General features: G+C 57.0%; 1 protein-coding gene across 2 annotated transcripts in view; it reads right to left on the bottom strand.

Moving 5' to 3' along the window:
- The window catches only part of AXIN2 (axin 2), a 28,222-nt gene extending 25,670 nt beyond the window's left edge, over window positions 1-2,552 (bottom strand). For both annotated transcript variants that reach the window (XM_045984702.1, XM_045984703.1), the window contains exon 1: window positions 1,682-2,552. In XM_045984702.1, coding sequence (XP_045840658.1) covers window positions 1,682-2,496 — 815 coding nt within the window. In that variant the 5' untranslated portion in view covers window positions 2,497-2,552. The remainder of the gene's footprint in view (window positions 1-1,681) is intronic.
- Between the last annotated feature and the right edge of the window lie 14,709 nt (window positions 2,553-17,261).

The raw sequence follows: 17,261 nt of genomic DNA, 5'->3' as shown, positions 1-17,261 counted from the left end.
AACGCTGCCCCAATGGCACGGGGCCGTAGCTGCAGGTGCCTCCGCAAAACCACCTGACACCAGAAGCTTCAAGATGCTGAAACAACTCCTTGTCACGTGATCCTCCACTTCCTTTCAAAAGGCAATGGAGGGGCTCCTGGGTGGCTCAGTGGGTTAAAGCCTCTGCCTTCGGCTCAGGTCATGATCTCAGGGTCCTGGGATCAAGCCCCGCATCAGGCTCTCTGCTCAGCAGGGAGACTGCTTCCTCCCTCTCTCTCTCTGCCTGCCTCTCTGCCTACTTGTAATCTCTCTGTCAAAAAACAAAACAAAACAAAAAAAAAAAAAAACCCACAAAATCTTAAAAAGCCAATGGAGTTCCACCTAGGTGTAGACCAGATGTCTGAATGTGGGTGAACCCGCGCGCGAGGCTGTAGGAGCGCCCTCTGGTGGCTGGAGAACGAGCTCTTCACTCCCCGTGGAAAGAAAAAGAAGCTCTCTGCGCCACCCCTAAATCACTGCTTCTAGGCTCCCACGCGGTTACCCTGCCCCTGCTGCTCCTGTGGGACCCCGGAGGCGGGCGCGGCCAGGAAGAAGGCAGTCTCCACAGAGGCAGCCACCAGACTGCATCCCCGGTCCCAAACACACGAAGAAATACCGCAGGCAGAGAGCGATCACATACCCACCCCACCACCCCCTCCGCTGCCATGCCACAAGCAGCGGATCTAGAAGCCAGAGGCTCATTTGGGCTATCTGGAGGGGGAGGGAGGGAGAGACACGGGAAAACTCATTTCTAACAGGAGGCCTGAACTTGCTGTCAAAGGTCAAGAATCTTAAGACTTGGCCATTCTGTAAAGGACTGCTGATCTCTGAAGCCTCAAAAAGGGAAAGTACTCCAGGGCCCCGTCCTCTCCATCCGAGACTCTTGTCCGCCAGCACTAAGCAACACAACCGTCCACGGAGGTCTGAGCCTCGAGCTGCCAGCATTTAAAATCTAGATTAATCTACCAGCAGACTCTAAAGCCAAGGGTCCTTTATTCGGGAAAGTCACAGGACCTTCCCTAGTTAGGAGGGTTTCTTGCCGGGTGGATACCCAATGTACAAAGAGAACCACAGCCTCAGTTGTGAAGCCAACTGCTGGCTCTCATCTGCACGGAGAGTTCAAAAGACCCCACTTACCCCCACGTCCAGTGGGTGCGCACGCTGCTCCCTAGGCCTCCACAACCCAGCTGCCTCCCTGGCCACATTCATTCCTCTCACTACTGATGAGTGGTGAGTGACCCCTTCCAAAACTGGCGCTTAGTGTACTCAGTGACTCAGAGGCATCAAAAGCTGCTGTCCTCTCTCGCTCTCGCTCTCGCTCTCTCCCTCTCTCAGCCTTCTAAGACTGGTCCAGGATAATAAGTAACCCGCATTAATGAATACTGCTTGCCCCTGTTTGAAGTCAGTCCTGGAAGACTGCAGGCTGAGATTCAGCTGTGTGCGGTACGTCTCCCCACTTTTAACAACGACAAGCCAAGATCAAAGGGTTCGTGGCTCTCAACAGACCTTCTTCAGCCCCAGCGGCCTATCCATCCCACCATCCATCCCACTTAACTCAAAACATCTGCAAAGCCCACACCAGCCCCTGCCACACACCCCTGCCGCCGGCCCCCAGCCCCCTCCCCGGAGAGACACCGCCCTCCCCGGACAGAAAAAGTCCTACCTGTATCCATTCTCAACAACCTCGGCGGACCTCACGTTCGCTGTGGCCCTCAGGGTTTTGCTGGACAAGCCAACCACAGTGGGTGACAGTTTGCACTTGAAGTCAGCACAGGCCCACTCCTCTTCCTCGTTCAAGGTGGGGAGATAGCCACACACGACCTTGAGGCTCCCCAGTCCCCCGTTACTCATGTAAGCCGTGTTTTCTCCCCCACTCCTCACATATTCGAGGTATATATCAGAAGTCAAAAACATCTGGTAGGCATTTTCCTCCATCACCGACTGGATCTCGGTCTGCGCCTGGTCAAACATGACGGAATCAATCTGTTGCTTCTTGATGCCATCTCTTATGTAGGTTTTGGTGGCCGGTTTCAGCTGCTTGGAGACGATGCTGTTGTTCTCAATGTACCTCTTGTAGATCGCTTTGGCTACTCGTAAAGTTTTGGTATCCTTCAGGTTCATCTGCCTGAAGCCATTGCAGGCAAACCAGAAGTCTAAGGTATCCACGCATTTATCCCTCTCCAGGAAAGTGCGGAAGAGATAAGCACCATCTTGATCGCCCAGCAAGGAGTGCAAGGACTTGGTCCACCTGGTCAGAGGGGAATCCGGGGACGCCCGCCCCTCGGGCTCCCCCAACCCATCCTCGTTCCGCCTGGCGTTGGAGGAGACAGGCATGGGTTTGGTCACCTGGCCCTTTCCTACCCCGGGCTGGCACGGCGGCGTCTCCCCTTCTTCCCCGGGGACCGGGGGCCGGGGGGCATCCTCGTGGAAGCTGCTGCTGGGGTCTGGGAGGCGAGTCACCAGCACAGCACTGCTCATGGTGAGGGAGTTCTTGCTCCGCAGTTTGTCCTCTTCCCCCAGGTCCGCTCAGCGATCAGCGTGGTCTCTCTTTCGCTCTCAAGTCAGCAGGGGCTCATCTGAGCCTCCTTTCTGGAAAGAAAAGGAAGGGGGGAGGTAGGGAGAGAGAAGGGGTATTGATCTAATCAAAACCAGATCTACCCAACATCAAAGCAAGAAAGTAAACAGGCTTTTCAACTCCTCAAATTCAAATCAAGCAACCCAGCTATCTGCGAGGTGCTCATCTAAAGTATCAGACGCTGCTTTTTCAAAGGCGAAATCTGAGCTCCCTGCACAATTGGGGGGGAGAGGGGCGGGGAAGGTGAGCTGGGAGCGGGGAGGGTGGGAGGTGGGGGCGGAGGGGCCTGGAAGGTGTAAGACTGAATCTTCCAAAATGCCCCTGGGCCGGGGTGCACGCAGGTCAGCCTCAGCTCCGCACGGGCTCCGCTGCGCTTTCTTCCCTTCCCCTCTGGTCCCCCCTGTCCCCCCTCCCCAGATAGCATCAACTCCAAAGACGCGCACACGGAGCCGCCGGGTTGTGTGCAGGTGAAACCAATTTCGGTAAATTTCCCCACTCGGCTCTCGGCACAGATAACTCGAGCTCCAAACGTGCCCTTCCCCGGCATCTGGTTCCCATTCCCCCCACCCACCCCTTCCCTGGGCGCTCCCCCTTCCCACTCCTTAAAAATTCAGAAGGTCCGCGACCGAGAAAGAAGCCCGCCCAGCGAGGGGCGGAATGGGCTCCCAGCTGGAAAACGCCCCCCTCCACCCAGATGTAAATGTTCGCGGCGCCCCCGCCTCCCGCCAAGAATCCGGCTCAGTCTACACCTCTGTGTTCCCCGTTCCCCCAAACCAGAAATCAACTCACTCAGACAAGACTTTGATCTTCAAACTTTGCGAGAGAGGCAGAGAAGCCTCAGGACCCGCCGCCCCCTTCGCCCCCACTCCCGCCCCCAGCTCACCTCCCGGACCCACAAACCCTACAAAACCGGATCAGAAACCGTCTCTCGCTACCACTGCCTGTGCCAAGAATCCCAAACTCTACTGACCTCAATCCTGTCTCTTTTCCAAAAGAAAAAAGTCTTATCTAACCAATAAACACGCCGCTTTCCCCAGCACGGGAAGGATCAAAACTAAGGAGGGCAGGGGCGGGCCGGGAGGGGTGGGGCGCGACCCCGAACGAGGGGCCTCGCGGGGGGCCGGGCTGGGCAGCTCGGCCCGCGGAGTGGCGGGGCCGCCCGGAGCGCCGCGCTGCCCGGGCGGAGGGAAGGTGGCGGCCCCGTTACCTGGAAGACGAAGGCGGCCCAAGGCCGGGCTCTCATCTCCGCGGAGCCCCACCGGCCCGCCCCCCCGGCCCAAATCCAACCGAACGCGTCCAGAGCCCCAGCGAGCGGGCCGCCGAGAGCGGGGCCGGAGCCCCGGGAGGCGCTCGCGGCACCGGGAGCCCGGGCGCAGGTCGGTCCCCGGCGCCGCCGCTCGCGAAGAGGCACGAAAAGCAGCAGCCTAGTCCAGAAATGGCGACGCGCGGAGTCTCTGCCTCTCCGCACAAGGGGCCGGGGTGGCCGGGGGCGCGGGGCCCAGGCTGGGAGGAGGGACGCGGGGAACGCGGGCGCCCGGGGCTCGGGCCGCTCCTGCGCGCAGACTGAGCCTGGGCCAGTGCTCGGGGCCCCTAAGCGCGTACCAGCGGCCGGGAGGGGAGGAGGGGGGGGGGGGGGCAGAGAGGCGAGAGGCGAGGAGGGGGCGGAGGGAGGGGGCGGGGGGGAGTGGGAGGGGGCGGGGGTAGGGCAAGCGGGGGGCGCCGCCACCCTTTCATCCCACCTTCCAAAGGCACTCCCGCTCACACTCACACCCCGACTCACATCCATAACAACGACAGCGACGCGACCCCCGGGCGTGGAGAGGGAAGGGATCTGCCCCCTCTCCGCCCCCGCCGCAGCCGCCACTAGCAGAAGTCTCTCCGCCGGGGGCCCCGCCACCCCGCTGGGGAGGGGGCCCCGGGCGCAAGGCGCGCGGGGCGGCCCAGCCAAGCCCCCCGGAGCGCCGGGCGCCGGGCCCGCCGCTCCCCTCAGCGCCAGCCCGGAGAGCGCCCCGAAATAGCCGGCCTGCCAACTTCAAAGGACCGCCGGCACATCAAAGCGCGCGGGCCGCCGGGCCGCCGCGGCCTCGGCACTCACCATTGATCCGCGGGTGCGCTCCGCCGCGAGACCTCGTAGGTGCCCCGGGCAGGGCCCCGGCCCCGGCCCCCGGATCGGCTCGCAGCGGCAGCCCCGGGCCCCCCCGGGCCGGTCCCGGCGTCGGGGAACATCGGGAGTCGCGCGGCAGGGGAGGGGGTGCGGGGAAACAACAATCCCGGGATTAGAGCGAGCTCCACCGGGAGGGAGGGTGAAGCGGCGCGCTCCGCCGCCCCTTTTATGCAAAAGACCCGAGTGGGCCTCCGCCCCCGCCGCGGCCGCCCCCGGCCCCTCCGGCCCCCGCTCGGCCCGGCTTTCAACACTGGTCCTGTTTCCAGCAGTCACTCCGCGCACCAAATGTCCTCCGGGCGCTTCCAACAAAAACTGCGCTGTGGATTTAACTGTGCACTTCAAAGGCGCGAGCCGAGCGCACGGTCCTGAAAGGGAGGTACGCGCCGGCCGCACCCCGGGCCGCCCCCCGGTGCCCCTGCCGCCCCTCCCCGGGGCCGGCCGGCTCACACCGCCCCTCCGAGCCCCGGCTCGGCCCGGCCGGACCCCCTCCCGCCCCCGGCGCCCGCGACGCTGCTCGGCGCGACCTCGCCCCCTGTCCGAGGGGCGCTTTCTTTGAAGCGGCTCCGCTGGGGCCGCGCCTCCACCCCCACCTTTTACAGCAGGGCTTTCGGCGGGGGAGACGGGCGCCTCGGACGCCGGGCGGCCCCGAAGTCCATCGCAGCGCGGGGTTATTTTTATTTCCCAGCTCTCGGGTTGTTACTGAGTTGCCAGGACCTTATCAAAGCGCAGCCGGCTCCAGCCGACTCCCCCGGGCCGGGCTCGGGGAGCCAGTGATCCCGCCGCGCCAATCACAACCGCGCTCGGCCGGCCCGCGCCGCCCGCCTTAAAGGGACAGCGCCCGGCGCCCGCCCGGCCCGGCCTGGCCCGGCCCGCCTCCGCCGCACGCTCGGCTCCCGCGTTAACCCTTCCCGCGTGCTCCTCCACCCCTGCCCGGCCCCTGCCGCCCCGGGGGGCGCTCGCGCTCGCGGCCGGAGTTCCAACTCCGTCTTTCAAGTTCTGCGGCCTCTTTGCTCCGGCTTCCTCCCCCTGCCTGCCCTCGCCCTCCCTGGCTCTGGAAAGCAACAGTTTATTGTAGCATTCTGGCGGTGGCGAGAACTGCAAGCAAGCAGATTTTTTTTTTTTTTCTATCATCAAACACTCTTCCACCTCTATTCAAGTTTCCCTGGGAATTTGGGCTGCGAGGATCTTGCGAAGGGAGTTCCAGCCCTGGGATCCACTGGCCAAGTGTCATAGGGCCAACGCGGGCCTGCACGCAGAAGGCATGCGTGTGCGTGCGCCTGTGCGCGTGTATCTAAGTGTGGGTTAGAACCACCGCGCACGTCTGTGGATGTGTGAAGTTGGGGGTGTGAATCTGCCAGGACAGGCCTGAGCGCTGCAGATGGGCTCTGACGCCTCGTTAAGAAGCATGCCTCAGTTCCCTGAAGATTTAACTCCAAATTCCCAACCTGGCCTCCAGAACCCTTTTTGTGCACATACAGAACATCTTTCTGTAACAACTGCATTCCCAACACGCTATGGCAGGCATCCCCCAGCCTCCCATATGTTCCATATTAAACAGACACGGAATGTCTCTTTTCTCCTTGATCTGCAGTTTTAATGGATTGAAAACTCTTCACCCACTGTGTCTCTTGAACGTCACCTCCCCACATGCCGCCAGGAGTGTTTATGAGGCACAACCTTCTCACGTAAGGTAACAAGAAAATAGGCCACAAACCTAGACTATCTCTTGCTGTAGGGTTGATCCCTCGTGCGATAAGCTATTAAATTGTCCTCTTCCCGAGAAACGTAAAGGTGTCAATCAGATCGTTTCCATAAGAGAAAAGGGGAGCCCAGCACTGAAGGTGATGAGTGAGGTTTGGGGTGTCCCCCTCTACTCACTTTTTCTTTTTTTACTTGCTTGTTGAACTTAATGGATGACAATGCTTTCCAATGCAGAGGTGCCCCTAACCTGTCACGAGGCCTTCAGAACTTGGAAACACACAAGAAACGCGTCTGTTTAGGATTCCGTAGGAAAAGAGAAGGCACATGCAACACCCACCATCTGCTGGAAAAGGGCAGGCAGCAGGGACTGAGCTCCACCTCCCCTTGTCTATGGGGCTGGGACAAGGGGCGAGAGTGCTTCGCAGCTCAGACCTTGGAGCTCCTGAATGGCGAGGTGGGTGGCATCTCACTTCCCAATACCTGCCTGTCTGTGTCCACGTTCTGCCCCTCTGGGCTCACCTCCCCAGGCAGCCAGGCTGGCTGCAAGCCCACAGTCCAGGCTATGAAATATGGCCACCTCGGGGCAAACTGGGAGGGCCAGCGCAAGAGTGTGGCAGGATGACTCATCTTTGCCTTGGGACAACTGCTGGGTGTGAGGAAACTGGAAGCCAGTCCACTTCAGGTCGGCTCCATCTAAGAGCCTGGCCTTCCGGAATGCTGGTATGTGGGACCCATGGCCAAGGACACACCCACCCCCTTCTGCGACCCCACGAGAGCCAGGAGCCAAGCTGTCCCTGTGATGTATTTCTGCACATGATCACTCTCCCCCCTCCTTTAAAGGCCACCGAGGGTGTTATTACAGGAACAGAAGTGTATACTGAGGGGGAATACATTGCCACAGAAGTGTCTACGATATAAACAACAGCAGCATCCATGTGTGTGTACACACACACACGCACGCACACACACACACAATGTGGGGGAGGGGAGATAGAAAAATCAAAACATCCAAAATCAAATAAACAATGATCAGAAAGAGGAGGCTTTAAAAAAGGAAGTGGAAACTTGGTCTTCATGGGTGGTTTTCCTCCCCTCCCAGCTGTCCCCACTGACCCTTCATTGCCCCCCAGCCAGCCCTAATCATCACAGGCTCCGCTTAAACCAAAGACCCTCCTGCTCCCTCATTATCCCAGGGCTGCAGCAGCAGGAAGGAGGGTAGGGAGATTGGGACGCAGACACAAGGCCTGGTTTGGTTCGCATCTTCTCATTAATGACCCCTCTAAGAGACTGATTTCCAGAACAGGTGCTTGGTCACCTTGACCCAACGGCTTCCCCTGCATCTCACCCCTGCCCTTTCCCCCTTCCCCCTTGACTTCAGATCTGGTGGAACATTTCCCATCCAGCAGGAGGCTGGGCCAAGTGTGGAGAAGCCAGGAGCTCTCTGAAGGCTCCGGGTCTTTGACTACTTGTTGATAATATTTCTGGAAGAGAATCCAAAGTCCTTTGCTTATACCCAGCCCCTTTCTCAAGATAGCACAGTTTTCCATTTTTCCCTTCTCCCTGGCAGCAGTGATATCATGTGACTTGTTGTAATCCCGCACAGTTGCCTGGAAACTGGAAAGCAAGGTGATGTATTTCTGCACATGCTCACTCTCCCCCCTCCTTTAAAGCAAAACCCTATAGAGGATAAACAGCCTACTTTGCCTAAGTGCAGACAAGTTTAATAAAGCAGAGAGTGTAAGTCCTTTCTGGAATTACGTATCAGATTGAAATCCTAGAATCCCAGAAAACGAGGATTGGGAAGCATCTGGCCAGATCTCCAAACTTTGGTCAGGCCCCCCTCCAAAACCCCTCTGGTGTGGAAGTCATACAAGCTGTGAATTCAGAGAGCTCTGACCCAGGACATGGTTTTCTAAGATTCAGTGACTTTGTCTTTTGTTTCTTTGGAAAAGTGCCACCTTAGACAATGTACCTTTGTTTGAGGAGGGAGGCGGAGAAGGACACAGGTAACCTTTCCTAAGACTGCAGGTCTCGTGTGTTCACCTGCGGAGTGGAGGAAACAGCCCTCAGAAGCCTGTTGTGAGGATAAGCAATAACACAAATAAATGTCCAGCAAGATGCTTGAGATACAGGAGGCCCTCCAAACTGTTCCCTCAATAGTCTGTTTTCCCATTCTGGGAAGAAACGCAGTGCCCCAAAAGCAAAGATGTCCTCCAGTTGGGAGGCCCACTCCTGGGAGCGGGGGGGGGGGGGGGGGGGGGGGGGGGGGGGGCTTGGAGGCCGCCAGGGAGGTCCTACAGAGGTGAGCCAGCCCTGCCATGTTCCCTGCAGGGAGGAGAGCAGGCTGGGAGGGAAAAGGGGCTGTGCTTCTCTCAAAAACAGTGCTTCTCTCAAAAACAGTTCTCTCCTGCACCCAAAATGAAACATCCAAATTTTCCAGCCAGGGGAACTCTTAAAGTGTTATCTGATCCAACCCGCCTTTTAGGATTAAGCCAGCGGGAGGTGAAGAGTTGTTTGTTTCCCAAGATCACCCCGCATGCTGGAGCTGGGCTGAAACCTATGGAAGGTTCTGACTCCTGATGCATCCTCTTTCCCTCCTCCCGGTGAGGAGACCCAGCATAGAGCTGGCTAAGAGTGGGGCCTGAGCGTCTCAAGTCCCTGATTTCCACTGCGGAACTAATAAACAGGATTGGGGCTGTCTTCCCAAAACAATCACCCCAGGGCTTCAGTCTGAAGTTCCACTGAAACACATTTCCTTCTGCCCCTGCTTAGGGATCACGTTGACCCTTGGAACTGGGCTATCCATCAAGTCTGGTGTGGGTGGCAGGTGTTTCCATGTGCATCTCAGTGGGGTCTGTTCACCTAAGGGAGGACTGACTTTCACAGAACCTGAGAGGAGGAAGGGAAGAGGAAAAGGCGGACTCCACCCCCCCCCCCCCCCCAGCGCCCTCCTTCCTCTTTGCTCTCCCCTAGCAGAGCAGGGACTGGGACATCAAGGTGGAAATTTTGAAGCCACGGGAGAAAAGGGGAGGTTTCTCTCAGAACTCCTATCCAGAGAGAAGGGATGGGGAAACTACTATTTGTTAATAAAACGAATGATAACACGTCACTTAAGTGTTAAATTTAAAACAGAGCTAATAGTGTAAAACTTCCTAATCTGATTTCCTTTCAAGTGCTTTTCCTATTTATTATAAATGGAGCTACAAACGGCCAGGCCTTTGGCACACTGCCATTCATCATCTCCGAGTCTGGCTTCTTTAGAGTTGGCCTGAGCTCCTAACCAGGAGAGACCACCAATACCCAAACAAACCCAGAAAGAGGTTCCGAGTTTTGACATTTCCTTGGCCAGCAGGCCACCCTCTTCGGCTTCTTCATTCCTCCCCTGCCTTATCACCCCTGAACTGGGGGACATGCCTCTCTGTGGTTCTGTGGCACCTGGGCCTCACCTCTAGCAAAACACCTGTCCTACCGGCTCAACAATGGGCTCCGAAGAAGGTGCCATGTTTTTTACATTTTTTGCCTCCCTTAGCCCGGTCCACGGCCGAACCCCGTTGTGGACATGGGTGATACGTGAAACGTTGCACAACGGATATAACATGGACACAGGCCCACTGGCATGGATGCTGGCCCAGGTCCCGGGGCTGGGTCCTGACATCCTCATGGCAGGGTGAAGCCTTTAGCTGCTGTGTCATGGGGCATCGTGGCTGACATCCTCGAAGCAGACCTCAATAAGCCCTGTGTCCGGGCACTCTGCCCCGTGTCATTCTCTCCCTTTGAGCATGCTGAGGCTAGCTGACTTGCCTCCAACCAACAGAATACGGCAGACAGGGCGGGATGTTCCTTCTGAGATTGGATTATAAAAAGATTGTGACTTCTGGGGCGCCTGGGTGGCTCAGTGGGTTAAAGCCTCTGCCTTCGGCTCAGGTCATGATCCTGGGGTCCTGGGATCGAGCCCCACATCGGGCTCTCTGCTCAGCGGGGAGCCTGCTTCCTCCTCTCTCCCTGCCTGCCTCTCTGCCTACTTGTGATCTCTGTCTGTCAAAAAAAAAAAAAAAAAAAGATTGTGACTTCTCTCTTCGGTGCTTTTTTGGGATGGTGAGGCAGCCTTCTGGAGGGGAGAGGCCCCTGTGGCACGGGACAAGGCCTGCCACCAACCCAGTGGGTGATCTTGGAAGTTGAGTCCTGCCCAGCCAAGCCTTCAGGCTTGGGTAGGCCCAGCATTAAACTTCCTTAACCCCCCTGTCGGGCGAGGACCACGTGGAGCCCGAGGCTGGCTAAGCCACGCCCAGATTCTGGACCCACGGATTAAGAGGCTCCCTTTTCCGAAGGGGCGTGGCCAAACCAGACGGGTCCCTGAGACGTGCGCTCTGTGGGCTAACAGGGCTCTCATGCTGGGGACCAAGTGGCAGTCCATCGGGGTTCCAGGAGCCGTTTCCACACTTACACACAACAGCGCATGGAGGGGGGAACGGCGACAAGAGTAAGCCTGCAATCATTATAACACATCTGAGGTTCTTCCAAGGTTACCGGATGTTTCTGTAAAAACATATCAGATTTCTCCAAATAGGTTATGAAACTCAAAACCGAAATCGTTTTGAGATTTTCCTGAGTTCCGGGCTAGTGACATTTGATCCCACTCAAAAACAACATTTACCTGCTGCCACCTTTGCCCAAGTTATTGGGGTCCCCCCGCACCCCGCGCAAATGGAGAGACTGGACTTATCCGTCTAGAAGGTAATTATGAATATTATTTATCGCGTCAGATTTAGAAGAGGGAAGCCAGTCTTCCCCTTGGAGTGACAGGGAACCTGGACGAAGATTTGCTAATGAGGGGATCTTTGGGATTCAGATGGGATGCCGGAAGTAGGAGGGGCTGGGGCTCATTCTTTGAATGATATATATTTTTAAAGATCTTATTTATTTTTTTGACAGAGGCACAGTGAGAGAGGGAGCACAAGCAGAAGGAGTGGGAGAGGGAGAAGCAGGCTTCCCGTGGAGCAGGGAGCTCGATGTGGGGCTCCATCCCAGTACCCCAGGACCATGACCTTAGCCAAAGACAGTCGCTTCACGACTGAGCCACCCAGGCGCCCCTTTGAATGGTATTTATAAAGCAATCTTCTGAATTCCTATTACTGAACATGGATATGGGGGAGAGAATTCCTGAATGGGGTGGCCCAGAACAACTCTGGAGTAGTCTTTTTTGTTGTTTTTTGTATTGTTGATGTGACCATGTGACCATTGGCTGCACAGGACACAGTACTTAACGATTTCCTTAGCAAAAATATGAGTATCACCAAATTTAGATTGTGTGGATTGAGCCTCTCCTCCTGCTACTAATGTCCCGTTAATAAATATTCCCCAATAATACTTTTTGAGTGTGGAAAAAAGATACAGTAGTTAGCGAAGCTACAAAATCTGTCTTGATAATCTCGACACATCACCCCAACACTTCGGGGATGTCAGGAAGAAAATTAAGTGGAAAAATTCTGCCATGAGCTAACCCAGCTCTCCAGACATGGAAGACTGGGGCATGGTACGACCAACAGAGGCCACGATGAGAAGATAGTGTTTTAGTTGAAAACACCATTTCCCCTCTCCCTGAACTATTTCTTTTTTGCAGGATTAAAAATTTTTTCTCAAGGTCAACTTGTTCAGTGCGTTAAATCTGTCTACCTGTGTACCACTTTACATGTGAATCCATTAATTCACACATCAGAAGATGATTGGGACTTGGCGACCTGCCTCGGGTCTCAACAAGTTGAGTAAGGGGCTTGCTCCTCCTCCCTTTCTCAAAGCCAAGGTCAGAGAAGATGGGAGCACGGGGAGCCAGGTGTGAAAGGCAGGTGTGAGACAGCCGCCTGCCCAGTAGAGCCTGGGCTGTCTTCCCAATGGCTGCTGAGCGGGAGCCACAGCCACAGGACAGTATCCTGAAGAAAGACCGAGAAGCCTGCTGGGAAAAACTCTGCCACCCCGTTAGGGTGTGGTGGGCCCCACGGCCGTGAGGCTTTCCCCCCACTCCAAGTCGGCTTTCTCAGGTGACCACCCACTTCCTGTAGGTCTAGCCGCTTCACCCAAACTTGGCTTTGCAGTAACAGACAGGACCCTCCCAGCCCCCACCCCAAGCTTTAACCTCTTCTACCCTGACAAAGGCCGCCTTCCTTCCTCCTGGCCAGCCCCCCCAGGGGGTCCCCGCTCTGAATTTCCCTGTGAAAAGGTGTCAGCCTTACACTCTACAAGACAATGGAGGGCCTAGTGTGCCCTTGGGACGGTGCTTACCGCCCCCTCCCCACAAAGAAGGGAACTTTTCCCGGGAAGCCTGGAGAGAAGAGGAAGACGGGCGTCCCATGCAGTGGGCACCAGGACCCCAGAGTGGATCCAAAGGCCAGAGTGCTTGAGCTCGCAGGCTGCTGTCTGGGGGAAGGTGGGGAGGAAGACGACTATTTGACCAGGAGGGCTCAAGGTGGGGGCTCTGATCACCTGAGGTGGGAAAGCCTGGGGAATGGTAGAGCCTGGGATCCATCTTCCCTGCTGGAATTGGCGCACCGCAGCCCAGGGGTAGGTGGCGGGGGGCGTGGGGGCCGTGGGCAGCTGGGAGCTGGACCCCACAGGTCCCAGACAGGAGGAAGCTGTGCCTTTTCCAGAAACCCACGAATGCTGAGAGCCAGGGAGAAAGGCAAGGTGGAGCAGACTAGCCTGGGTGGGCCTGGCGGAGCCTTACGGGCCAGGGGAAGAAAACGTTTTTCTTTATCCTAAAATGTAATTATGAGCCCAGGGGAGCATGGCATAGGGGTTAAACATGGAGGCTCTGAAAATCGGTGCCCGGCTCCCCACAGAGAGAGGAGAGAGTCTGACCTTGCTCTGTGCCTCAGTTTCCCCAAGTACAGATTGGGAGCAATGGTGGCACCTGGCTTGGGAGCTGGTTGTGAGGATTAAATGAAGCGATGCCATCAAGTGGCTGGACCCTACCCGGTGACCGGTGGGCACCTGGGAAGGATTAATCACCTTGGGCAAAAAAAGAATAGAGCAATCTGGGCTGAGGCCAGGCTCCCCTGCAAAGGACACCCTGCAAAGTCTTTTGGGCTCTTGGAGACTCCCTTCCCTTCACCATAAAATGGGGATGAAATAACGGCATGGAGTTGGAGTGGAAACGTTCTAGCCAGTAAATTTAGTTTCTGGCACCAAACGGTCTGCCGAGGCCGGCTGGGGCGTCGGCACACACGTTATCCCGTCGGCGCTCACTGCCAGTCTTCATCTAGGGGTGAGGACTGCCGCCGGTTAATTCATCTGAGTCTCCTCGGAAAGCACCCCCCAGCCCCAAGCCTTGCTGCCGCCATAGTAAGGGAACACTTGCCCAGCATCCGCACCCCTCGCCGCGCGGTGCCTCCCGTCACCACCACCTCCCGCCCCCCAGGCCTGTCCCCAGGCCCAGATATGAGCGGCCTTGGCATGTTTTAGGATCCTGCTGCTCCTCCCCAGAGCTGTAAGATGGGCCCCACGGGGCTGTGCTGGGAGAAGGGGATGCCCATCCCCGGCCCCCCTTATCCTCAAGGCCCCCAGCCGCTCCCTCTTCCCCTAGAGCCTTCCGAGGGAGCTTCACGGCCTTGGAACCAGACACCCGGCACGGCGTGCTGCTTCTCTTTGTTTCCACAATTTTTTAACCATCCAGGTGTGACTACCAAGTTTCTGTCCCCCCCCCCCCCCCCCGCTCATTTGCTCCTCTCTTTGTAAATCCTGCAAGATGCTGAGTTCCGATGACGCTTCTCAGTACAGATTCCATCCCTTAATCTTATTCTGTGTCCAAAAAAGCCTTGTTCAAAGCCAGTCCTTGGGAGTGTGTTAGGATGGGTGCAGGCACGTCAAGGCTTCCTGCCGGGGTGCGTTTTCTGTTGCTAGCCAGGGGACTCCTGCCCGGGTATGGGACAGGACTGGTCTTCCTCACTGACAAGGCTTCTGTGTGTCTGAGCTACAGCGAGCTGTAACATCTCGGTGTGTGGGGGGGAACGGGAGGCTCAGAGGATGACAAGGGTCCAACACTGAGCCTCTGCCGGCTCCTCTCCAACCCTGGGGCACTCTGCACGCTGACGCAGTGCTCCCTGTGCACGCTGTGCTGTGCCCTTTGTCCCATCTCGTGCTGTGTGTGCCTGGCACGGGATGACAGTGTCTTGGAGGCTACTTACCCTGGGGCCCCAGAGCCCTCCTGGCAGGCTGCATCACGGGACACGGAAGGCGCATGCAAGCCCACCCGTTGCTCCCACCAGCTCTGAAGCCCACATGGGAGCCTACAAAGCAGGCAGGCATTAGTGGCAGAGAAGGACAAGGGAGTTTGGTCATCCCGGAAGTACTAGACCCTGGCTCGGCCAGGACCGATGGCCAGCACTTTTCAGATTTTGTTTTCCTCCCTGGTGGGGGCCGGGGACCCGGACGGAGGCTAGATGACCTTACTAGGTGCAGAGCACCCAGCACAGAGCCCCTGAGCCCTGAGGCTGGATGAGTGTGCAGGAGCAGGAAAGGGCAGTGGGAACATCTCGGGGCTTTCCAGCTGGGTCTTCCCTGCTGGGCCTTGCCCACTTTCAGGAGAGTGAACAGAGGCCCCGTGCGCTTTAGGAATGGAGCCACAGGACTCATCTGTTCATTGACCATGTCCTCCAACCACCCTTCATGGATGCAAGGCTGCTCCATCCTCTGCTGGTCAGCCGGGGGCTGGGTCTTCACCTGCTGGTCATGGCTTGGGCGCACGCTTCCCTCCACTCCTTCAGCTCCCACGGCAGGGGTGGGGGAACCTTTAACCCCGGAAGAGGAGGAAACTAAGCAGGGATGTGTGTAATCTGCCCATTCCTCTTTGGAGTTGGCCTGCACAGTGTCCGATCTTTATCAGCTTCTCGAAGCCCTAAGCCAGATTGCTGATTCCTGCCAGACACTTCCTTGTTGAACAGCAAACCTGACGTATCATCACCACCTGCCCGAACCCTGTGTCTGCTCTCCATCGGCTCTATACTCGGGCAGGGAAAGGCGGGTGCTAGCTATTAGCCCCCTTCCCCAGAACCTCAATACTCAATTTAGAAGTTTCCTCTATAAATGTACTCTTGAAGGTGGCCCTTATTCAGGGGTACCCCAGGCTGGGAGGAGGAAGGGACAGAAGAGAGAGACACAGTCACAGGAAGTCACAGTCACGCCCATCCCAGGACAATCCTCTTTCCCACCCTTCTGCATGTGACCTGGGCCGGGCTGCTGGTCTTGCATATATAACGTGCACGTATAATGGCCAGCCCGACCTGCACAGAACCATCAGTTGCTGGGACCAAGCCTACCACCTCTTTTGTACCCGGCACAGTGTAATGAAGGAAAGAGCAGAAGAATTCATGCATGAGAAGCCATGCTGGAAAGTTGGAGTCAGACATACATCAAGTCTCAAATCCCGACCCCACCATGACCTGAAATAAGTCGTATATCCTTTTTTTATTTTAAGATTTTATTTATCTACTTGGCAGAGAGAGATCACAAGTAGGCAGAGATGCAGGCCAAGAGAGAGGGGAAGTAGGCTCCCCACTGAGCGGAGAGCCCCATGAGGGGCTCGATCCCAGGACCCTGAGATCATGACCTGAGCCGAAGGCAGAGGCTTAACCCACTGAGCCACCCAGGCGCCCCAGTCATATATCCTTTTTAGTAAGTCGTGTATCATTTTAAGCTTTAATTTCCACATCTGCAAAACAGAGCTAAGGCTAAACAACCAGTTTTAAGGGTTGCTTATAACTAAAATCACTTTCAAGCCATCCTTCTTTTAAAATGTTGAAATAATTTTCAAGCTATCCTTTAAAAAAAAAAAAAATGCCTCCCACTTCCCAGGCCCCGGCTACCAGGCCCACGATGCTGTGGGCATCGCGACAGTAGACGCCGAGCGCCAGCCATCCTCCCTGGCCGGGAGGAAGCAGAAGGGCCTCTCGTCACCGTGAGGATTAACCCATGTCCGGTCCAGGAAGCTGAGCCCAGAGACCGGGGCAGGACGACCACACTCGGGCTTCTGGGCCCAGTCCAACATTTCTGTAGATGTTTCCAGGCTGATTCCTCCCCAAGCACAGGGAATCCAAGGCCTGTGCCCAGAGGGAAGGTGGGTCCCAGGAGTCACCGCCAGCGATGAGTCCCTCCTTGGCGCCATCTTCCCTCACAAAGAGCGGCTCTGTCTGAACGCCCAAGGGCCCAGGGCAGTAAAAAGGCCATAAACGGAGCAAGCTGCCATAAACCAGAGAGAGTCGTTAGTAGTTTCCTCTCTGATAAGGGCTTCAAGCGCTCCGAGGAGACACTGTGATTTCCAAGTCTGGTCCTTGTGCCCTAGATATTTGAATTCTCGGGTCAGAGGCCAGGGAGAGAGAGGAGGCTGGGGAGAAGTCCTCCCAGGGGACCGAAAAGGCCGGGAGGGTGAGGGCGGGCTGCCGAGGGCTTCGGGTTCTAACAGCGGCAGAGCAGCTGAGGTGAGGAGACCCTTGTCGGGGGCCAGGCTCTCCGCGAAGGAAGGGGTCACCTCATTTACTCCCCCGCCCAGCCACTCCCCGTGGCAGACGCTACTGTGACCAACCCATGTCACGGGAAACAGGCCTGGGGGCAGGACCTGCTTCCCCGCTTGCACAACACAGTGTAGGACGTGAGCAGGCCCCCTGTCTCGCTTTGGGAATTTCAAGATGGCGACCGCGCAGGCCCCTTGGAGTTGGTGGCTGTGTGACTTGCACTGACCACCTGCCCACGGAGCCGGCCTGTCTAGAGGGCCCCTCTAGATGCTGGGTGAAGACCACGCGGCAGGAAGTAGTGGTG

This window comes from Meles meles, chromosome 18 (genome assembly GCF_922984935.1).
Source record: "Meles meles chromosome 18, mMelMel3.1 paternal haplotype, whole genome shotgun sequence".
NCBI lineage: Eukaryota > Metazoa > Chordata > Mammalia > Carnivora > Mustelidae > Meles > Meles meles.
Note: the sequence above shows the minus strand (reverse complement) of the source record. Positions and strands in the feature narration are given on the sequence as shown.